At 36.9% G+C, this 23,508-nt stretch overlaps 3 protein-coding genes across 3 annotated transcripts; 1 reads left to right on the forward strand and 2 right to left on the reverse strand.

Annotated features, from left to right (window-relative positions):
- Nucleotides 1-8,658: 8,658 nt before the first annotated feature.
- LOC133735494 (uncharacterized) lies at nucleotides 8,659-15,507 on the reverse strand. The gene is made up of 3 exons (XM_062162902.1): nucleotides 11,335-15,507; nucleotides 9,278-10,051; nucleotides 8,659-9,166 (listed from the first exon to the last, which is right to left on the reverse strand). Exons 1-2 carry the CDS (start codon nucleotides 15,055-15,057, stop codon nucleotides 9,305-9,307), a joined length of 4,470 nt encoding a protein of 1,489 aa, XP_062018886.1. The 5' UTR covers nucleotides 15,058-15,507; the 3' UTR covers nucleotides 8,659-9,166; nucleotides 9,278-9,304.
- Nucleotides 15,508-16,611: 1,104 nt separating this feature from the next.
- Nucleotides 16,612-16,986, reverse strand: LOC133737678 (uncharacterized). Its single transcript, XM_062165188.1, has one exon. It carries the CDS (start codon nucleotides 16,984-16,986, stop codon nucleotides 16,612-16,614), a length of 375 nt encoding a protein of 124 aa, XP_062021172.1.
- A 2,059-nt stretch (nucleotides 16,987-19,045) lies between these two features.
- On the forward strand, nucleotides 19,046-23,437 carry LOC133737680 (uncharacterized). Its single transcript, XM_062165190.1, has 7 exons — nucleotides 19,046-19,235; nucleotides 19,749-20,026; nucleotides 20,090-20,146; nucleotides 20,241-20,362; nucleotides 20,458-20,621; nucleotides 23,046-23,251; nucleotides 23,360-23,437. Exons 1-7 carry the CDS (start codon nucleotides 19,046-19,048, stop codon nucleotides 23,435-23,437), a joined length of 1,095 nt encoding a protein of 364 aa, XP_062021174.1.
- The last annotated feature ends 71 nt before the right edge of the window (nucleotides 23,438-23,508 follow it).

The following is a 23,508-nucleotide window of genomic DNA, read 5'->3' on the forward strand; positions in this document are numbered from 1 at the left end:
AACATTTCGGTACACGAAATCTGAAACTCGACCCACTATCAGTACACGACGTCAATTTTTGACACCAAAATGTCCATTATGCCCTTTGTTCTTTTTTTTTTAATAATTTTTTTCCTTCGTTTTATCTCTTTCTTCTTCCTTCTTCCTGGCTCACTCCCTTGCTTCCAACGCAGCCTTCCTCACTTCGCATAACAGAAAAAAAAAAATGACTCAAGTCATTTATAAACGAAGGAAAAAAAATAACAGAAAAAAATTATTAAAAAAAAAAGAACTGAGGGCATAATTGACATTTTGGTGTCAAAAAATGACGTCGTGTACTGATAGTGGGTCGAGTTTCAGATCGTGTACCGAAATGTTTGTTTTGAAACTTTGTGTATAAGAATTATTAGTGGCCTATACTTTGTGTACTGTTTGCGAAATTTTCCCTATCCAATAAGAACTAAAACTATGATGTATCATTATACATGTTGAACGGATATTAAAAGAGGGAGAATAAAAAAAAATCTTATTATGACCTAAATCTAAGTCTATTCATTATATTGGAAAAAAAAAAACAAAAAACCATTAAAATTTGAAATAATTAATCATGATACAAAAAATAGAGAAAAAAAATAAAAGTTAAGAAAAAATGATTACTCGTCATTTTCTTTTGCACAACTAAAAGAGAAAAAAAAAATTACAAAATAGTTCATGTTGAAAATTTTCTTTTTAGTTAGAAATTAATTTTTGAAACCCAATATCTTATGTTTGATTTTTTTAAATTGGATAAGATATTGGGAAAATGTCCATTTACCCAAATTTGAGCTACACTAACCCCATTTATTGCCCCTCAATAAACTTTTTATTGCCTCCCAATAAACTTTATTGCCCCCTAATAAACTTTTTATTGCCCCTTAATAAATTTTTTATTGCCCCCCAATAAAATTTTATTAAGGGTTAATAAAAGTCTCCGGCGACCTCTTTGCGAACTGCTTGCAATCTCCGAACCGGTGACCAGAGTCCTGCGTCCTATTTTATTGCCCCCCAATAAACTTTATAAAAATTTATTGGGGTAATAAAAGTCTTCGGCGACCTCTTTGGAAACATTCAGCAACTGTTGATAGAATTCAGGAGGGTGGTGACCGGATTTCGACGGCCGGTGACGGGAGTCCGGCAAGGACTTCAATGACTTTTTAATTATTTAAAGGGAAAACTTGTCTTTTTACATTTAAATTGGGTAAGTGGGCACACAAATCTTTTAGTGGAGTAAGTGGACATTTATTGGGCCCAAATTGGGTAAATGGTCAAGAGCCCTAAGATATTTATGTTGTTTGATTAAGAAATGGAGATGTAATCAAGATCTATAGAATAATTAAAGGGTTAAATACCTGTTACTCCTCAAACTTTACCCTGAAAAACAGTTTAGTCCCTCGCCTTTTAAATTAAACAGAATAGTCCTTATTCTCTTTAATTCTCACACAACTAGTCCCAAAATGACTATTATACCCTTCATTTCCTCTTTTTTTTTCTTTCTATTTTTCTTATTTATTCTTTTCTACCTCTCTCTCTCTCTCTCTCTCTCTCTCTCTCTCCAAGTTCACCTTCCGACCTCTAGTTTATCCGTATCGACGACAACCCATTTTCTGGTCAAGCTAGATCGTTGATAGGATGCCCCACCTCCCTAACCCGAAAATCATGGCTGCCATGACAGGATTCCGATCAACATCATCAACCACCTAAACCTCCCACAACTCCCTGCTCCAGTTCCCCAACCCCAATTCCAGCTCCGACCAACCCAACTCCGATCCAATTTCCAACCAACCCAACTCCGATCCAATTTCCAACCAACCTGCCTCCACCGAGCTCCACTCCCAGCCCGCTTACCCCAAATTCTCAGGCTCTTTGCCTTTCCCAACCCACCCTCCCAACCAGGACCCACCGGAGGAGCTTTCTTCAGACCCAACAGCACCGGGAGGCCCACCCATATCATTCACTCTGAACATCATCCTATTTCGGGTGAAAGCCCCAAATTCATCAGTAGAATTCGATTCAGTGGTTTCATTCTCGCAATCAGACTCTGAATCTCTATCGTTCTATGCACTGGAGTCGGAATAGGATTCGATATCAGAGGGATTCGATTTGGGGCGACCTGACCCGGAGTCTTGATCCTCAATGATCACAGGATCCTCCTCATATTTCTCAATTCAAATCACATAAAGATGAAGCAAGCTCAATAACACCAACACCTATGAGAATATACTAAGACCTTTGTGGCTATAAGTGTTCTACGCACAGCGCAAAGCTCGTTGATGGTAAGCAGTTTGCCCAATACGGCAGCATTTACAATCTTCGATACGTCCTCGATGGAGTGGAGATCGGACAACGGAGACCCGATAGCTGCGATGGCAGAGACTGCAGCGGTGGTTTGATGTAGAAGCTTCTAGCTCTCGGATTTGGACTTTATGAATGGAATTTGGGCCTTTTGCACGGTGGAGAATCCCATGGAGGTGGAGGCGAGAGTGGAGATGTGGTTGCAAATGGAGGCCCATTCGAGCCATTCGAGGATTTTGAGGGTTTCAGATTGGAGGGAATGGGCGAGGAAGAGTTAGTGACGGCGGCGGTGGCGGTGGCAGTGGGTTTGGGGAAGAGAGGGCTGCAGAGCTATACTATTGGACAAGGATAGGAACCCAACCATTCAAAAAAAAAAAAGGATAGGAACCCAAAGGGGGAGGAATCGGAAGAAGAAAAAAAAAATAGAGATAAATGGATGATGTGAAGGTCTGGAGAGAGAGAGAATAAATATATAAAAAAAGAGAGAAAAAGTAAAAGAAAATAGACCCAAAAAAAAGTGAAGGGTATAATAGTCATTTTGGGACCAGTTGTGTGAGAATTAAAGAGAATAAGGACTACTCTGTTTAATTTAAAAGGAGAGGGACTAAACTGTTTTTCAGGGTAAAGTTTGAGGAGTAACAAGTATTTAACCCATAATTAAATTATTGAAATGTCTCCTCCATTCTCTTCTTCCTTCCTTGCCTGTTGTAGACCTGCACTATGAGAGGCCCAGCTCAACGATGCTGTTTGATTTTTTTCAGTTGGGGGGAGCTCGAGAAACATATGCGCAGGCACACCATAATCTCTATTGGAGTTTGTTGCCCGGAATCGGATTGCCTGGCTCTGAGATCGTTATCGGAGTTTATTGCGTAGTTGCCGACATCGGAGTTAAAGTCTGTGCTGCACGTCAAAGTCTGAAACAGGAATCAAAATTTGGAGGAGTCGGAATTGGATTTTGGAAGAGAGATAGTGGCCTGGCTCCGGTGGCCTCGGATTGAGCCTCGATGGCAGGACTTGCCCAAGATTTCACCCTGAAATCAGAGGTGCCATGTGGGGCCCACTTCAGGAATAACACTACTGAAAATTCGGCAGAGTCACCCCTAAAATGGATTACTCAAAACCTGTAGAAAACACATTTACACTTCTAAGGAACCATCCTTATTCTCTTGGAGCCACTTTTCTCCCCGAATCATTCCAACTCCTAAAATATAAAACAAGTCTCGACTTAAACACATCAATCCTACAGGTAATCAGAGCAATTATATATAGTACAAAAGGTATACAAGAAAATAAAAGTAAGATAAAGATACGGAAGCTGTGATATTGCCTAAGCTTCGACCCCAGGTATGCCCGACCTCAACTAATCTAGCCTGCAAACTGGGCATTTGAAACCGAAGAGTCCAGGGAAAAGTATTGAAAAAACACGTTAGTGTGTGTGGACAAAAAATAAATAAACGAGATAATTTAAATGAACCAAGCTTCAATACTTTCCCACAATTTGTATTATTTATAAAATCTTGATGCATGCAACGTTGAAAAAACATATTTCTTTAAACTTGAAATCTCGTGAAAGCATACCAGCCCTACTGATTAAGAGAAATCGGACTAGTCCCGCTAGTCAAAAATAATAAAACATAAGTAGGGTATGGGGACGAAGAAATCACCATACAAAAAAGGAGCCTCCCAGTCCCAGGCTCGGGTATGACCCTCCCAGGCTCTATCCTTGACTTCGACCCACAAACACAGAGTGAGGAGGAACCTCAACTGCAACTCATGTGAGAAGAAGAACTAAAAATAAAGCAACCTAATAGTAAATCCATAAAGCTTTTTCAAAATCTCGCAAATGAAACCATGAGTACGATTCCCAACAGTACTCGTGGAATCTCATGATAATTCAATTAAATTAACTATGTGTCTCACATGTCAAAATAATCTCAAATCAAGAACGAGACTAAATTGCAATTCATAAACTCAAATAATAACCAATTATCGGAGATAAATAATTGAAAACTCAAATTCAAACAAAAGGTAATGTAAAATCTTTCCCAAAAGTCAATATCAAAAATAAATCACAATTAATTCTCCGAAATCATCATCAAAAGTAATTCACAAGATAATTCGAAATCAAATTATGAAATCAAATCATATGCTCAAATCATAGTCCAAAACCAAATAATATCTGAAACTAATGAATGCTCGATAAATGAAACAATAATTAAATAAATCATAAATTTGGAAGTAATCGCATACATAATTTAAAATCAAAATCCACTCACAGTACTATTTAGGTGCATATGTGGTCACGCGTAAGACTTCCTCATTGAACAGTGGCTCAGTACATTGTCCTCAAAAAGATTTTAGGAGGATTTGAGGCCGAAATCGCTCAAATCTAAAATTTGTCTTCCTTGGGTCGAATTGAGATGTGAAATTTGGAAAGATTTGTAGAGAATCTCCATACTAACAAAGCCCAGTTGGTTTCCCTTCCTTATTTGGCCCGAGTTGGCCGAAATTTCAACAAAACTCCAGAAAAGAGGTTTGACATTCTTTGCTTTGATTCATTGTCTATGGTGAATGATAAGATGCAAGGCATATATGGATGGAAAGCTTGTTTCAAGTGGAAGATATGGGTACCAATTTCATGGCCATAGGTGGCCAGATGAAGAGGCGGTGATGCCACAAAGCTTCAATGCCGGGAGGAGAAATTTTTGGGTCATTTTCCCGGAATGGAAAGTTTGAGCTGTCATTTATAGAACACGATTTCAGCATAATTACAAAACTGCCGCTGACTTGAAACCTTTGTAACTTCTTCATTACAACTCATATTTTAGCATGCCATGTGTCCACAAACTCGGTTCAACATCCTCTGCAACTTTTATGAAGAAAGTTTTCTCAAAAACTTAGCCGAACAAAAAGTCAACTTTTAAGGCCACTAAATGATCAAAATGAAGGTAAAAGTAAAGATTTTATTCATTTACGGTCCAAATGACTAGTAATTAGGTAAACTAATTTACGGGATGTAACATTCGACGATAGATTGAGCTCGACGATGGCACTGAGGAGAGGGGGGGGGATCAAGATGAGAGAGTGGCAGGCTATAGTTTATTAAGTAGATTAAGGGCAAAATTGATATTTTACTTTAAATTGAGTTATTATAAATAAAATTTTATTGGTGGGGTAAGTGGGAATACATTTACTCAAGGGAGAATATTACAAATGATCACTGAACTATTATATATTCGACACTTTGGTCACTTAACTTTTGGAAATATCACTTTAGTCACTTAACTTGCACATTGTCTATCACTTTAGTTACTATCGTTAGATTTACTATTACAAGTCTTTTTTTTTAATTGTCACAAGTCCTTAATTTGAGGGAAAATTTATCTAATCACTATTTCTTAATATAATGGAAAAAAAAAATTTAATTATCCATGGTCTTTTAGCTTTTTAAGAAAGAAGCAAAACCATGCCTGATATGATTGATTTCCCTCTCTCCCATTTGAATCTCAGATTCTCAATTTGCTCATCGATGAACCATACTAGCTAGGGCTGCATCACCAATTTCACAAGGCCTAAAACTATCTCCTACCCTAACAATGGTGTTCGAGGGGTGGTTCTTCTCCTCTAAGAAATCAGACTCCTCCAACGGTCTTGATGGCTCCATCAACAACCCCTGATAACTTGCCTTCAACTCTCCAAGAAGATCCAATAAAAAGAAATCCAAATCCTTCATCAAAGACAACTCCAAAGCCGCGACTACAAGCTCCGACGGCGAAGGATTTGGCAGAGGGGTTTTTTGGATTTAGGGGAGACAAAGGCTCTGTGTTGGGGTCTAGTAATTTGTCGAGGCCTGTCGCCGGTGACGGTAATGCAGGGTTGAAGAAGAAGAAGAGTCTGAGCAGGACGAGTTTGTCACACTCTCATGGTTGATAATGGCAGTAATTCGAATAATACGCCAACTGGTAGTGTGTCTTCCAGAGAGTCTCTGGTAGAGACCAAAGACCAAACATGCCTGCGCCGTAAATCTTATCAACCATGGATGAACCGTTTTTTTTTTCTTTTCTTTTGTGGCCTGTCAATAATTATTTCCAGATCTTGTTCGTTGCCTAAATATGGACATGAAATAATTTTGGTATTTTATTTAACTTCCATCATCAACGTTAATTTATTCCTTCTTTCTACACTCACCCTTGGTCACCAAATTTTTTATAGCTATGACCATGGCTGATAATTAACCTGATATGCTTGATTTTCCCCCTCTCTCCACAAGCCCATCTCTTTCCGAACTACTTCTTGTCTATCCCAACAAGATGATAAGGCAGATAAGCAATTACAACCACAATCTGAGCAAAGTCTCTCCTCAACCTGGCCTTCCAATTCCAAGCGATTTTCCATGCAGTTATCGAATTTACCAGATTGACAGCTTGATTCGCTTACTTTGGGATCCAAGACCGAGATGAGATTAGAGTTTTAAGATTATTGGGTGTATACTCGAGTGAATGTTTAGATTCTTCTTGTTGATGCCATTTATTAAGATCTGAACATTTGATTTAATGATCATGAAAAGGTTTTTGAAAATTTGTCCATGGCTGTGCAGATCAAAGAGACAGGGAAAGAAAACAAATAAAAGCAGAAAAAGAAAAAGAGACAGAAAAAAAGTTTAATTTTTGAGTAATTTGAATTAAATTGCCTTCAGATAATGTATTATTTATGAGATTTCAACGGATAAAATTAGGGATCGTCAATGGGTCCGGCCGGCCCAGCCTTGCCCAAAACTGACGGGCTCGGGCCTGGCCTGGCCTGGCCGAGCTTTAATGTGTTTATGCAATTTTATTAGTCAGGCCGGGCCGAGCCGGACTTTTTCTGAAAAATCATAGCCTAGCCCAAGGCCCAAGGCCTTGCGGGCTTTTTCGGGCCAGGCTATTTAAATGGTCCCAAGCTAGGCCTTGTTTTTAATCATGTTTTATGAAAATTTTTACATTCTAATTTATAATGTTACATATGACTGTGGAAATGAGTTTTTGTCACACCTTAACCCGGAAATCTGAATTTTTTTTCATCTTCTGAGTAAGGATGTGAATAGGTTTTAATTGTCAAAGATAAGAAAAACTTTGGCAAATAAAACCTATATAGAAAAATAAGAATCAGAGATGACTTGGTTATGGAACACTTTATTACATAGGTCTATTCTTACAAGGTAAACAAAAACAAGCTTATAAAATAAGTTTTATTGCACAAAGATAAACCAAAATAGCAAGTTAATAGTTTATTTCTCCTTCTCCTAGATCCAAATTTCCAGAATTTAAGTTCTAACCCTTAAGAGTATCATCTGCACAATGTCATAAAAGGGGTGAGCTTAAAGCTCAGTAGAATAAACCTCATATATGTAATTTAATGATGGTGTAAAACATAAAATAACTTCATAATCTCCAGTTGTTAGTAATCTTGTACTAATCTCGATCACCAATGTCATCTTGCCAAACAAAAGATCATTTTATCAATAATAATTGAAGGGGCTTCTCTCCCCAAGTGTATATACCATAGGCTGACATTGCTGGTCACTTACGAGTATTAGACTCAATTACACAATTATTTTCATTCTTTCTTCAAACTAAGAAAAAAAACAATATGATGATGAATTGAGCATATTTTACATATCATTAGCATTTTGACCAACATCAAATATCATCCAAAAACATATCAATAGATATATTAAATCGTACTTGAGATTCCTCATAACTTCCCCTACCTGAAACCTGGTTTAGTAAAGTTGAGGCTTTGTTTCTAGACCTCTAAAAGCTTGTTTCTAGACTTTGCTGTTTCCAGAGTCTCTATATTGTTTTCTGTTATGTTTTCTAACTTGTGTTTTCTTACTTTAGGTGAAGACCTCTTTTATACTAGAAGAAGCAATAATTAGAACCTATTGGTAGACTAGCCACGTCCTATGTAGCTTAGCTGAGTCAGTTAGATAAACAACTAAGAGTAGCTTATTGCTAGCTCCTGCTTAGAAAAATCACTTGAAGATTATCCCAAACTGCCAGCTCCTGTTTTGGGCTTGCTGCCCAAGTTTTAAACTGCTCTAGCTAAGACCAGTCACTTGCAGCACACAATTATAATTATGTCTACAGACTCTTATTTGTGGTTAGAAGTGTATAAGCATGTGTTTCCATCAAGCTACTAGGTGATACAGCAGTTAGATAAAACAAAATAGCATTCTAGATTTTTTTTTTCTCTAATCTGTTTCTGTGCATGTGTTCTACGGTTTAACAAAACTTCTAGCCAAAGAAAACTCAAGAAGAAGGAGCACAATTAGCTAAGCATTTGCTGGAAATTTTGGTACTTTTGCAAAATGTAATGGCAGCAAGTCAAGGAAGCTACGAGTACAAATCATGAACAAGAAATTGATGTAATGTGGCTTATGGAAACATGTATTAATGTACATATAATACTTTGCAGCTGTCTATATATGTATCCTTCTTGAAACCATGCACAATCTGTACTATCTCTTTTTTTTCTTTTTTCTTTTTTCTTTTTGACAATGATTGTATACAGTTTAATATTTGCTTTCCTTTGTAAGAAGTGCTTGTGCTCTATTCTAATGTTTTGTCAACAAAAACTAGTTGGTTTTTGAGTTATAAAAAGAGATCAAGATAAACTAACAGTCCTTTTTTTCATTTTTTCTTTTTCTATTTATCACACAACTAGATTAAAGAAGTGTTTGTCGCCACCACTCCCCATGCTGAAGTCAGCTCGAGCAGAAAATGCGGCAGACACAAACAACGTACATCCCAACCGACCTGTACCAAGCCACTCCTGGATTAACTTCTCCACGAGCATAAATGCACTGCGTCCAAATCTGCAAAATTGATTCTTATTGAAACATATTACACAGATTACATATTTATCCTGATGCTCAGTCAAAACACATAAGGTAGGACTCTGCAGCAGTAGAATTACAATTGCATACCTGATCAGCTTTCTTTCTTGCTATCATTCAGCTCAACTCCTGCTCAAGATTCTCACCAGAATTAGATACATCTATGCTCACTTCCCATGGGATCTTGAGGGATCCTGAACAAAAGTTGTTCATATTGATGCAATCGTAAATGATGATCTTTTCCACTAGTGGCCAATCAAAAGTATATTTGCCTTGCGAAAAGCTTCCAAGATTTGGTAGATCCAAAAGAATCAAAGAAGACAGCTGAGGGAGCATGCTTTCATCCTCTGTTTCTTCACCCTCATCTGCTGCGACTATTGTTTCGATCTTCTTGCAAAATCTTATCTCTAGACTTTTGAGCTTGACAAGACCTCTGGCAATCGAAGGAGTGAGCAGGTATCTCAAACTGCGACACCAACTGACATCTAGTTTAGTTAAATTTTGAAAGCCTTGACAAGATTGTTCAAAATCCATGATATCATTTATTTGCATCCCTTGATCTGGTTGGGAAATATTTGAAGATATTTTGTCTGACTGAGAAATTGAAGCATTCCCTTCATTAATGGTCAATCTTCCGACTTCAAAAATCTCTTCCAGTGAAGAACAGTTCTTTACCCGTATGGTCTCCAATCTCTGCAATCTATTTTGCATTTGTGTTGGTCCCAAATGCAATAGTCTGTGACAATCCTCGACAGTGAGCTTTCTTAATTCAGAGAAGGAGTTGGGTGAAAGTTGGTTATTCCATATCTCTTTCAAGTTGCCTAGGCCTTGAATGTTCAGATCTCTCAAGACGGGAAAGACAACCTGCAAATGCATTGAGATATGTTAATATGGTACTGTCTCCCAAAAATGACTTGTTCGCGTACGTTGTCCAACCATTTGTTCTTACAGTTTACATCATAGTAACAACAATACATATATTTGGGAATTCCTTTTTTGGGTCCAATAAAATACTAGCTGGTTGGTTTATTTTGTCATAAACAATTGAGAGAGGCTGGGTAAGAATTTTGTGACCATTAATTTTAGCATATTCTCCAAGTATCAAGTTTTTACAGTATCTTGTGCAAGTGTAAAACTTTATATCGATATAATTCTTTTTGGACTTTTATTAAGCATTTATATATGTTTATTCAAATCTCTTCTTTCATCCAAATTTAGAAAAGAAGAAGAAAAAAATCAATGATATAAGAGTGTTACTATTGAGACCTCTAAATTTGTTCAGTTAACCTCACTATATTATGAATTATTAAATGACATATATAACCTCCTATAAAATGACTATTTAGGACAATAATTGTATCAAAAAAATATTATATTTAATTTCTCTACACTTTTCAATTTAATAATATTATATTACATTCTTTATTATTTTCCTTATCTATTTTCATTTTCTAATTTCAGTACATACTCATTAAAGCATTTATGTATATTTAATAAGAATTAAAACTATAATCAAGGTCATGAGACATAAAAATTCCATCATCATACATGTTGAACGCATATTGGTGGGGGAGAACAAAAGAAATTCTATTATGGCCTAATCCCAGTCTATCCATTATGTATGCAAAATAAATAAATAAACATTAAGAAAAAAAATTACTCTTCAACTTTCTTTTTTTTGCACATCTAAAAGAGATAAAAAAAAGTGAAAAAAAAAATCATTCTTTTTTAGTAGGAAATTAATTTTGAAACCCAATACCTTGTATTTGATTTTTCTTTTTTATTGGATAAGAAATTTATGTAATCTGATTAAGGAATTGATGAATATGTAATTAATAGTTCGTTTGCAAATTATATGAGTGAAGTTATTTTAGGAACTTGAGTGATGTTTAGTAAGTATTTAGTATTTGAAAACCTGATAGGATGTGTAAAAAGCATAGGAGGTCAAGTGAGTAAATTTAGAGGTTTCAATAGAAAAACTCATGATATAACCTTAGTAGTTAGTAACAGATAGTTGAATTGTAATTCGTAATTTAAAAAGTAAAAGATGGAAATTTTTACTTCCAAAAATGTGACAAAGTAAAAAGAAAAATATTCTGAAAAAGGAAAAAAATACCTTTTTTTTTTGGTCAGTAAGAAAAAAATACCTTAGGGTCAGAGAAAAGTGAATGTTCAACGGTCAAACTTTTGGGACAGAGACTGCTGACTTGCAGTTGCTTTTCCATCCCCGTACAAGTACTTTTGCTCACTCCAGTGAAGCTTGGTAGACCTTCAAGTTTCAACCCTGTCAAACTAAGGAAGTTGATCTCTTTGACATGATGTCCCAATCGTTCCAAGGTAAAAATTGCTTCCAATGACTGGCAATTGCTTATTGATATGCGATTGACAATTGCCAGATCTCCCAACCATCTAGATTGGCTTCTAATAGTCCAAATAGTCGTCAATGCTGGTAGATTCTGTAAATCTAACGTTTCTAGTTTCTGAAGCGACCCCAGTGGCAGGTCACCATGAAAAATCTCTTTCAGTCTCCTTGCTCCATCGATTTCTAGATAATTCAATGCAGGAAAGACGCTTCGTGGAGTATCTTGTTTAACAGTCATGTCAATCAGATATTCCAGAGAATCACAGTCTTTGAGGGCAAGTGACTCCAAGTTTGCACAGCAGTTTACATCTAAGACATTGAGAGGGTCTCTCAAATTCTTCATTTTTAACTCAAGTTTGTTAGTTTTCCTCAACAACAAACTGATTTCAGTATCCGCAAGAGAGCTTCCATCAAGACTATAAACTCTCAAGTAGTTACCCTCTAAGTCCTCCAAGTCTTCATGCTCATCCCATCCAATAGAGATCTTAAATCTTTCAAGCTTATGAAATAGCTTACTGGTTCGCAGAATCTCAATTGGTGGTAAAACCACTTCTAAAGTAGTCAAACGGGACAAGGAAAGTAGCTCTGAAAGTAATCCAACTCTCCAGTCCATAGAGTTGGCCCACCTTGTGAGATCGTCGTAGTCTCCTTCTAAATCTCGAACATACCCTGCAAACAGATCTCCAAGGTTGTCGAGTTCCTCTAATTCGCTACTATCTGCATCCTCATCATCATCCTCCTGATCAGTTGTTGTTTCTGTTGAGGCTAGTTTCTCAACTGCCAACCTGTTGAGTTTCTTCCATATGTCGACTTCTTCTGGTTGGGCATCAACCTCCCATTGAGAGATCCAATAGATTGTTTTTGTTGAGCCCAATTTCTTCAATATGTCTACTTCTTCTTGTTGGGCATTAACCTCCAATTTAGAGATCCAATTGATTGTTTCTGTTGAGCCCAGTTTCTCAACCACCCAATCTTCAAAGCTATCCCACATGTACAATTCTTCTAGATGTGATAAACTCGACAGAACGCCTGGTGAGATTACTTTAAGTTTTGTACATCCTGTCAAATTTAACGACCTCAGATTAGATAAATTTTTGAATGCATCAGGCAACTGTTTGACGTCAGATTCCTGTAAATGGAGTATCATGAGTGACCGTAGCTCTCCAATGACATCAATATTGAGACGGCAACCCACTAGAATGAGCGTTTGAAGATTCTTCAGAAGTGAAAGGGATGGGAGGATTGATCTCCAGATCTCTAAAACCTTGAGATTTTCCATTCCATCGAAAATTGTGGCCGGCAGCTCCAGTTCAATTCCATCTGTGGGTACCAACACTAAAAGCTCAATAGTACTCATACCGGTTGTCAGTGAACTACTCTTGAGCAAATGGTTCAATTCCACTGCTTCTCTACACATAAATCTCCTTTCAAGCTTATCACTCTTCTTTTGTGCCAACTCTTTGGAGGCTATATACACGGCTACATCACGCACCACATCATGCATTCTAACATAATCTTTCTCATCGTCCTCTAACAACAAAGAACGATTTTTGAGTGTGTCAACCAATGTTGTTAAGTAGTCCCTTGCTTCAGATATTGAATCAATGTCTTTAAAAAGTCCAAGCCCAATCCCAAACATAACCAACCATTCAATTGGAAACTCTTCACTTTCTGGAAATGCACAACATAGCAAAAAACATGATTTGGCTTGCTCGCTTGGTAGACATTCAAAGCTGAACGCTATTTTTCCGTACACATGCTCTATGACTCCTGGAACGTCTTCTGGGCAAGCCTGTCTTAGTTGTCTAAGTGCATTTCTCCATTTTGGAATGCTTTCACCTTGTAGTGCCCCTCCAACTGTAGAAATTGCAACTGGTAAGCCATCACATTCATCCAGAACCTGTTTTGCTATAGGACGCAGCTCGAGATCAAATTCTATGGACCCTCCTGCTACCTTCTTAAACAAACTCCAAGCATCATGTTTTGACAAACCAGCAATGAGGAAATTTCTTTTGGTTTTCATCTCTTTGAAGATATCTTGGTTCCGTGATGATACTAGAAGTTTACAACATTTTGGATCACGGGAAATTGGAATCCCTATTTCCCACAAATTTAGTTGTGTCCAAACATTGTCCAATATTATAAGGACCTTTTTGATACCCATTGATAATCTTTCTCGTAACTTGGCTGCTCTATCATCCTCTGCTTTAAGTTCCAGACCTAGAGCATTAGCAATTTTACCTTGGATTTTGATCAAGTCGGGTTCTTGAGTAAACTCTGCAATAGCAACATCATCAAATAGATCTACTTCACTCGCTTTTGCACCAATTTCCATCACCAAGGTTGTTTTGCCAATTCCCCCCATGCCACAGATTACAATGGGGTTGGATTCATCGTCTGTCAGAGCATCCATTACATCTCTGATGATTGAAATTCTTGATTCAAACTCAACGGGTCTTGCTATGGGAGTGGATTGTAATAACAATTTGAAATTGCTCTGAGTCCCCATTTCACCAAATACGTTTGATAGTTGTGAAATCAACATGATCTTGCAGCTTTTCTTGATATCAACATGAGAAATTCCAATTGCATCCAAATCAAGTATTCCACAGACATCAGTCAGTATTACAAGAATCCTCTTAGAATCGGATGCCAATAATACAGCACGTAGCCTATCAGCCCGTTCAACCAAACTCCCATTCTCCAATTTCAGGTCTAGCATTTCTGCAATTTCACCTTGTATTCGTTTCAAGTCTGGATCCTGGGACACAACTGCCATGGCAACCTCTTCAAAGAGCTTTTTTTGTTTCATTCTTTTCATGAACTCTTTAGTTGTTACTGTATCTATCTCTCTGATTGTCCCAGAAATGCCAATCATACTGATCTTGTCATCTTGCAGAGCCGCCAAGAGATCCTTTGTGTAAGGCAACCTATATTGTAGACGCGCATAGAGATCCATAGGTGCAGGTGGTTTAGCAGGATTAGATGTTCCTAAGGAGGAGATTGCCCCTTCATATGGCTTGGCCGGGGCCTCGGTGGAATCCTCAAAATATTGTATGGCTGGATATTCAATCTTCCGCGGAGGAGCAGGACATGATATTATGGGGAAATCTCCTTCTGTAAGGAGGACATCAACCTTTGGAGCCATCTTTGTTGCTTTCCTACTCAAGGAATGACGGACCTTCAGATTTCGACACCACCCATTGGAGCTGCAGCATGTTGTTGCCTTCGATAATCTTCCTTTTTCAAAACGCGTCTCCTTTTCTTGTATGGTCTGGTTTACTTGGTCCAACCAGTTCTGAACTTCGGGCAGAATAGCCTCCAAGTTTCTGTTTGCTGCTTCCACACGTTTTTGTACCCCATCTCTTTTGGAAGTCAGAGTTGTAACCTTCACGGTGAGATCTTCAACATTGCTCTTGTAGTTAATCAGATAACCAAACTGTCGCAGAACAGGTGCGACTGTGCACTCTGCTAATTTTTCCACAACTGAAATACATATTTCTGCCATTTGTCTATTCTGTTTTTCTTTTGATGATGACTAAGAAGGACCACAAACGGAATAAACGAAGGAATACTGAAAAGACAAGGACTCGAAGAAAGGGCGATTTTTGTTATTGTTCTAGTGTGTGTGCTTTGAAACTGAGTGAATTCAGATTCACAAATAATTGAAGTGATGAATCAATAAGCAACAAGAGGGAGGACCAAGGAAAGGAAGGAAGGAACAACAAACGAAAGCCAGGATTTTTTTATTTTTCTTGTATTACTAAAGATTAATTCATAGAACAATTTCGATAACTAGGAAGCAATGGGGAGAGAGGGTGGACAAAGGAAACAAATCTAACTAAGCTTCAGCAAAATAATTGAACAAAAGAAAGAAAGACGACAGAATTGCGGGAAACTCAATTGGAAATGGTAACTAACGCGTACCTTTCTCGTTCGTTGTTGATCAGATAAGAGATGCCGAAATTTCTAGAGGCAGGAGTTGAGAGATGATCAACAGTGATCTTACAATTCAAAGATATTTTCGGCGAGTTTTTCTGTTGGGACCTCTATATTTGTTCATTTGACCTCATATGCATGCTCTTTATACTTCCTATTTGCTTTTTAAAAAGTAAAATTTAGGTTTCAAATCTTTGACTTAACCTTACTTATAAATGGAATGCTTAGAGCATTAAAGATGAGCTCCCTTGTAACCAAAAAAAAAAAAAAAAAAACTAAAACTAAAATAATTACTGCAAAAAAGTCATAGCTTGGTAACTACTTAAAAAAAATTACCATAATTGTTTTCAAGCCTAATGTTTCATATTTTATAGTTGCTACCGTTTTAGCTAGGTTACAAAATTAAATTTGCTCATTCTATCGTTTTATTTTGCTTTATCTTATATGCCGTTTCACAGGCTTATTTAGTTTTGTTTACACGATGACTATCTATCCCTCGTTTTATGATCTTTTTATACTAATGAGAGAAACCTTTTTCTAATTTTGTTCCTATTGCATCATACTTTTGTTCTTGTATAATTCACCAAGTAATTTTGAATGCATTTTCTTTTGCATTTTTTTTCTTCGAAAACTTTCACGAAAAAAGAAATGACATTTGAAAATGGAAATGAATAATAAAAGTATTTGAATTGTATTTCTATTATTATAAAGCTCTGGAGAGAGAGCAAAAATATATACTTTTTTTAATTTGTTGTCTGTAACAGTCTTTTTATATAAGGATATATTAGTCATTTAATAATTAAAAAATTAGGAAGGTCTAGTAAGTAATTAAGAGGTCCCAATAGAAACTCTCAATTTCGGCATAAATCAATCAAATTACGTAAACCATTCAAGTTGGCCTATTTAAACCAATATATTGTGGTTGAAGATAATTGAGCCTCTTTATTTGACGCTTCAAATTGATTGTCTTTTTGTACCCTTTCTAGTTTTAGTTTTTTTTTTTATGACAGAATACAAACAAAAATTAAAGCACAAAACCTCAACTAACACCATCTCCCAGCTGATCCAACTGGAACGCTGGGGACACAGAAATGGCTAAACAGAAAAACCAAACTGAATTGTTCTAAGAATTATGAGCCAAAGTTGTTAGATGATCTGTTACAAAATTTGCCTCTCTATAAATATGTCGGAAAATGATGACCTCAAATTGTTGTGCTAGTTGCTTGATATCTTGGATCATCAGCCTAATTCTCCATGGAACTTCATAGCTGCCTTGGATACAATCAATTAGCAGCTTGGAGTCGCCTTCAACAACAATATTTGAATAATGGTGCAGAAGAGCAGTCTGTAGACCATCTCTTAAAGCAGTCGCTTCAGCCACAAGAACATTAGCATTGCCAATCATCCTATTAGCAGCGAACAAAGGATTGTCATCTGCATTACGAATAACAAAACCAATCGTAGCATTTCCATTCCTAACATATCCATCAAAGTTCATGCAATTTAACCTATTCAGAATTAGGAGGTTGTCATTTGATATGAAAATATCTTGATGTTTTAGGATAAGTACGCTTAGGATTAGCCTGAAGATAATTGGATCGGACTATAGATGCTTGAAAAACACATTTAGATGGGATAGGAGCAACATTCTGAAAAACTAATTTATTTCTACAATTCCAAACTTCTTATTAGTGCTTGGTTGAATACTAGTATGGATTCAATACAAGGCAATGATCAAAAGCTTCACACTTTTTGGGGGAAAATTACAGAGTACTATCATCAGTACAAGTCTTTTGATAGTGATCGTTCACAATCGATGCTGACATAACGGTGGGGAAAAATACAAAATGTGGTGAACAAATTTTCAGGATGTTTTTCAGCTATAAATAAAAGACGTGAAAGTGGGAAGACTGAACAGGACAAGGTAAAATGTATTTGATTGGCTTCTCAATACGTCTTCAAAGTAATGCCTCTAAGCACCATGGAATAATATAATTTTTTTTTTTTACTCTCTTCAGATTGCAGATGCAAAGAAGATGTTTGAAGCACAAGAAAAGTTCTGGTTCAATCTTGATCATGCTTGGATTTTGTTGAGGCACCACCCAAAGTGGATACAATTAATGCAAGAGCTGGACAACAAGAAAAGAAAGAAAAGATCTAAATCTGGTCTATCTAATATCTCATCATCTTCAACTACAGGCATGCATTCACATAGATATTGAAGAAGACACAAACACTTGCTTTCCAGTGTCTAGACCACCAGGTAAGAAGGCTAAGAAAAGAAAGCTGAAAGAGACTGTAGGTACAACTCTTGTACCTGTCGTATTGGCATTCCCATACAAAGAGTCCCTTTACTGATCTCAGGAAAAACAGGTAAATGCATTTGCATAAGCATGGGATTGCAACACCTGTTGCAATCCCCGAGTCTGTAGACAGTTTATTGTGGAGTCCGATTTTGGAAAGTAGGTTTTTGATTTTATGAATTTACGTTTTTAAATGGTCTTCTGATAGTTAAATTCATAGTATTGATGTCCTAGGGTTTGTTAGGCCGTGCCTATTCCTAATTGTTTTTTTTTTTCCTTAAGATTTGTGGAGTTCCTTTAAGGGAAGTTTCTTTCCTAATTAATGTGTATTAGGGTAACATCTTTTCATAGGAGGTGGGTGGCCGTCAGTTGCATATACATTGAGGATTATACACGGTCAAAGATATAGATTCTAGAACGCAAGAATTTTTGATAGAGTCTTGCTTGTTAGTGTGGTTTTGAACTTGAGTCTTCACAAAAGAGTCATGCACTTGGTCCATGAATAAGTGTCATTGATTGTGTTCTCATATGCATATAACTCTCTTGAGATCAATAGGGAGACTGTGAAGAAAGAAGAACAAGATTTGAAGATCGTTCAAGTGAAGGAGTTCTAGAAGGAAGACAAACTTTGTATCAGATTTTGTGTGAATCTTATAGCCGAGCTAGTGCTATTCAAAGTTTGTAAAAGAACATATCCTTTTCAATATGATGATCTTTATTTTGGGTTCTCAAGAGTAAGAGCCCCGCAGTGTTTTTAATCTCATACTTGAGGTTTTCACTGCGTAACCAAAATCTGGTGTTTAGTTTGTTATTTTAGTTTCTGCTGCCCAGTAAGGATTGATCAGTGCACTGCAATCCTCGTTTTCCAGAAAATCATATTCTGTCCTTGTATTTTCATTTGGCATCAGAGCAGGTTCTAAAGCTTTTTTAGTTGATCCGTGGTCAAGGATGGAACGTGAATATAACAGAGCCTCTAGTTCTATAAATTGTCCGCCTTTGTTTGATGGTGAAGACTATTCACAATGGAAGATTATGATGGGGGCTTTTCTCTACTCTCAAGATGAAAACATGTGGAATATAGTTGAGAATGGATGGAAACACCCAACCAAGGCAGAAGAATCAAAGAAAGTAGAAGGGTCCTCTGCAAGGGTTCTCAAACCTAGGAAGGAATGGACAGAAGAGGAAGTTTGTGATAGAACTTGTGACTTTAAGGCAAGGAATTCACTATTCACAGCTTTGTCCAAGAAGGAGAGGATGAGAATTAGCCACTGTGACACAGCCAAACAAGCTTGGGATCTACTTCAGGTTACTTATGAGGGAAACAAGAAGGTTAGAGGTCAGAAGCTTCAAATACTCGTATTGGAATTTGAGAACATGACCATGGGGGAAGATGAATCAATTGATGATTTTCACGCTCGACTTCTCAATGTGACAAACCAATTCCGTAGTCTTGATGATCCATTTGAGGAGCATCGAATAGTCAAGAAATTTCTCAGGGCTCTTCCTTCAAAATTTCAAGCCAAGCAAATTGCCATAGAGGAGACTCAAGACCTGGACACCTATTCTCTTGACGAACTGATAGGTAATCTCAAAACCTTTGAGATGAGGATCAAGCCCGAGAAAAAGGTAAAAAATATTGCTTTCTCTTCTGTTAAAAAGAATGATGATTATGTTGATTTATCATTGTTGACAAAAGAGTTCAAAATTTTTTTGAAAAACAAAAAATCTTTTGGAAACTCTTCGAAAATTTTGCCTAACAAACCTAAATGCTTTGAGTGTGGTGGAATTGGTCACCTTGTTGCCGATTGTGGCAATAAAAGGTATAATTTGCATGGAAACAAGGCTCTAAAATCTACTTGGAGTGATAGTGATGAAGGCTCTCAATCAGATGGTGAAGAGGTAAATCTTGCTCTTACTTCCTCTCTTAATACTGTTGTATCTGATGATTCTGACTTAGAAGATGATACCCTTGATGAAGAAACAAATGTCAAGTGTAAGCAATTATATCATGCTTCGAAAATTGTTCTTCGGAAAAATTATACACTTGAAAAAGAAATTGATTCTTTACGAGAAGAAAAAGAGAAAATTGAGCTACAATTTGAAACTTTTGTAAAAGAATGGAATGTTGAGCGTACTAACCTTGTTGATAAGATAAAAGTTTTGCAGGATGAGGTTAAGTCTGAAGTTGGGGACAAGGAACATGGTGATCTCATTAATAAAATTAAAATTTTGCAGGTTGAAGTCAAGGCTCAATCCACTTTAAATGTTTCACTAACCCTTGAAAATGAGAAATTGTAGAATGAGTTGCTTAAAGTCAAGAAAAGCTTCAACAAGTTCTCCATAGGGTCTGAAAAGGTCTCCAAGATGATAGGATTTGGTAAAACTCACGACAACAAAGAAGGGTTAGGGTTTGAAGGTGAGTCGTGTAAGCCTTTGACCTTTGTAAAAGGTGTGGAAGGTGAAAATTCGCTGGGTCAATCACATGCTTAAGAAGACATTGATTCTGGTCCCAAATTTCCCAAAAGACCAGAACGTAAATTGGACCTTCAAACCTATAAAAAAGTTTCTCAGGTAAGTCTTGACAAACTTTGTCAGCCCAGGTATATTCACAACTCCAAAAACTTTGTTCCTACTTGTCATTATTGTGGGTGCAATATGCTTCGCAGGGTTACTCAAAATCAGAGGAAAACGATGGGTATTAACTCACATGCCTCGCTACAAGCTGAGTTGAAAGAGGGTCTGAATCTGATCGCCAGGATTGCAAAGCTGGCTTCAATCCCTGTGGATCTGGAAACAAAAACGAAGCAGAAGCAAATTTGGATTAAAAAAGGTTCAAATAATCGTTTTTCTACTCATACGGATAATCTTGATAATATGATTGAGCATGCTTTTGATCCTACTGATCACAAATTGGCTAATTCGTTTACTAGGCCCTTAAACCTAACTCAATTTGAATCACTTAGAAGCACCGTTGGTGGATGCTCTAAGTATTGATACTCTCACTTCGCTTGATCCATTTTGCATGCATTCATGGTGTATGTCTTCATGATAGTATAGGTGCATTTCTTTACGTTTCTGCATTGTTAGGTTTAGTTTCTGGAAATTTAATTAGGATTGAAAAATAGTGGTTTGTATCCCTGAGTGTCTAACAGATTATTTTGAACTTAGATTGACAAGAGCCATACTCTTTTCTTTAAATCTGTGTGCAATAAGGTGCCTAGCACGTTTTTAACTTGTACTTACGTCACTCTGTAATTGTGAGCTTGAACAACATATTCTCTATAATCTTGAAACCTCACATGCACACATACTCTAAGTGGTGGTAAGTTTTAATTGATGGTTGGCTTGTTCTCATTGCTCATGTACGAAATTACTCTTGTTGGTTGCTCCTTGATATAAAAAAAAAAAAAAAAATGTAGTTGGTTAATGGAGCATGGCCAGACTATTCCCAAAGTAAACAGGCCTCGGTCGTGACCAACGATATGAGGATTGGGAAGAAACGGGAATGGTTTGGTCACCCCGGTGGATTGTGAAACTATTGACTCGAGTAGATGTGCTCTTTGGGATGTCCTTGTTACATCTAGTACCCTAAAGTCATCTGACTTGGGAGCCGCTAGCATAATACTCGTTACAAGGGTCGTAGTCTTCTTGAGCAACAATGTTACTTTGTGTGAAAGGCCAAAAGAAAAATTCAAAATCATGCCCACACGGTGTTATAAGGGGGAATAAAGTTTATGTGCTTAAATGTGTTTCGTATGTGAGCCTTGCTTTTCAGGTTTCCACAAATATTACACACCCCATCTTGAGATATGTTCACTCTTCAGAACAAGCGGTATAGAATACTCGATCACCCTCTATCTTACCTTGTGATTGTCGGAATAAATTCACTCGTGTGAACTTATTTTGTTGCACTCTTGTTTATGGTTAAGTGGTATTGCTCTTGTTGGAAAAGCTATGCGAATTAAATCTGTTCTTAGCATTTGGATACAACCCACTCATTGTGTGTTTGCATTTCATTCTTGCATCTCTCATCACATGATCACACTTAGGGGGAGTATTAATACTTGGACTATCTTCCTCTGATTGATTCGCCTTGGGCTAGTGTCTATTGTGCACTTTCTACATCGCTTCCGCTACGTAAGTTACCTTTGTCATTCCTATTCAAAAAGGGGGAGAAAGCAGATTCATAACTGTGATACAATTATTCTATCTTGTGTATTTTCACAATGTGTGTGTGATAAGTGTTTCAGGACTGACAGGTCTGTTCACAAGGGAAAGTTCTCAAGTACCTGTTGAGGGGGAGCTTTCATACGGTAAAGTTGTTTTGTATAGGAATGCCAAAGGGGGAGATTGTAGGTACAACTCTTGTACCTGTCGTATTGGCATTCCCATACAAACAGTCCATTTACTGATCTCAGGAAAAACAGGTAAATGCATTTGCATAAGCATGGGATTGCAACACCTGTTGCAATCCCCGAGTCTGTAGACAGTTTATTGTGGAGTCCGATTTTGGAAAGTAGGTTTTTGATTTTATGAATTTACGTTTTTAAATGGTCTTCTGATAGTTAAATTCATAGTATTGATGTCCTAGGGTTTGTTAGGCCGTGCCTATTCCTAATTGTTTTTTTTTTCCTTAAGATTTGTGGAGTTCCTTTAAGGGAAGTTTCTTTCCTAATTAATGTGTATTAGGGTAACATCTTTTCATAGGAGGTGGGTGGCCGTCAGTTGCATATACATTGAGGATTATACACGGTCAAAGATATAGATTCTAGAATGCAAGAATTTTTGATAGAGTCTTGCTTGTTAGTGTGGTTTTCAACTTGAGTCTTCACAAAAGAGTCATGCACTTGGTCCATGAATAAGTGTCATTGATTGTGTTCTCATATGCATATAACTCTCTTGAGATCAATAGGGAGACTGTGAAGAAAGAAGAACAAGATTTGAAGATCGTTCAAGTGAAGGAGTTCTAGAAGGAAGACAAACTTTGTATTAGATTTTGTGTGAATCTTATAGCCGAGCTAGTGCTATTCAAAGTTTGTAAAAGAACATATCATTTTCAATATGATGATCTTTATTTTGGGTTCTCAAGAGTAAGAGCCCCGCAGTGTTTTTAGTCTCATACTTGAGGTTTTCACTGCGTAACCAAAATCTGGTGTTTAGTTTGTTATTTTAGTTTCTGCTGCCCAGTAAGGATTGATCAGTGCACTGCAATCCTCGTTTTCCAGAAAATCATATTCTGTCCTTGTATTTTCAGAGACACCTGATCAATTGGTGGAAATTCAAAAATTACATCAAGAGAAAAAAGAAAGAGATGAAAAAAAACTAGAAATTATGAAGGAGAAAATTGAAGTTGACAAAGAAAAACTGCGAGTTAGGAAACTTGAGGTTGAGAATAGGAAAATTGAGGCTGAGATGAGAATTATGTCTATGGATACATCTACTATGAATCCTGAGCAGAGGGTATATTATTCCAAACTTTAGATGAAAATTTTGTAAGGTGATATATGAAGTTTCTGGAATGTATTCCTCCAATGATTTTTGAACACTAGTTGTTTATTTAATGTGCAGCATAAGTTTGTATGGGAGATTGCAAAGCCTTCTAGTTCTTTTAGTTTGTATCAGTTCGTTTGGTTTCCAGTGAAATAGATATGTTTTCATCTGTTTAGGTTTCCTGCTATGTATTCCTTCATCTCGAATTCTCATAATCTCAATTGCAT

Source organism: Rosa rugosa, chromosome 3, assembly GCF_958449725.1.
Source record: "Rosa rugosa chromosome 3, drRosRugo1.1, whole genome shotgun sequence".
Taxonomy (NCBI): Eukaryota; Viridiplantae; Streptophyta; class Magnoliopsida; order Rosales; family Rosaceae; genus Rosa; species Rosa rugosa.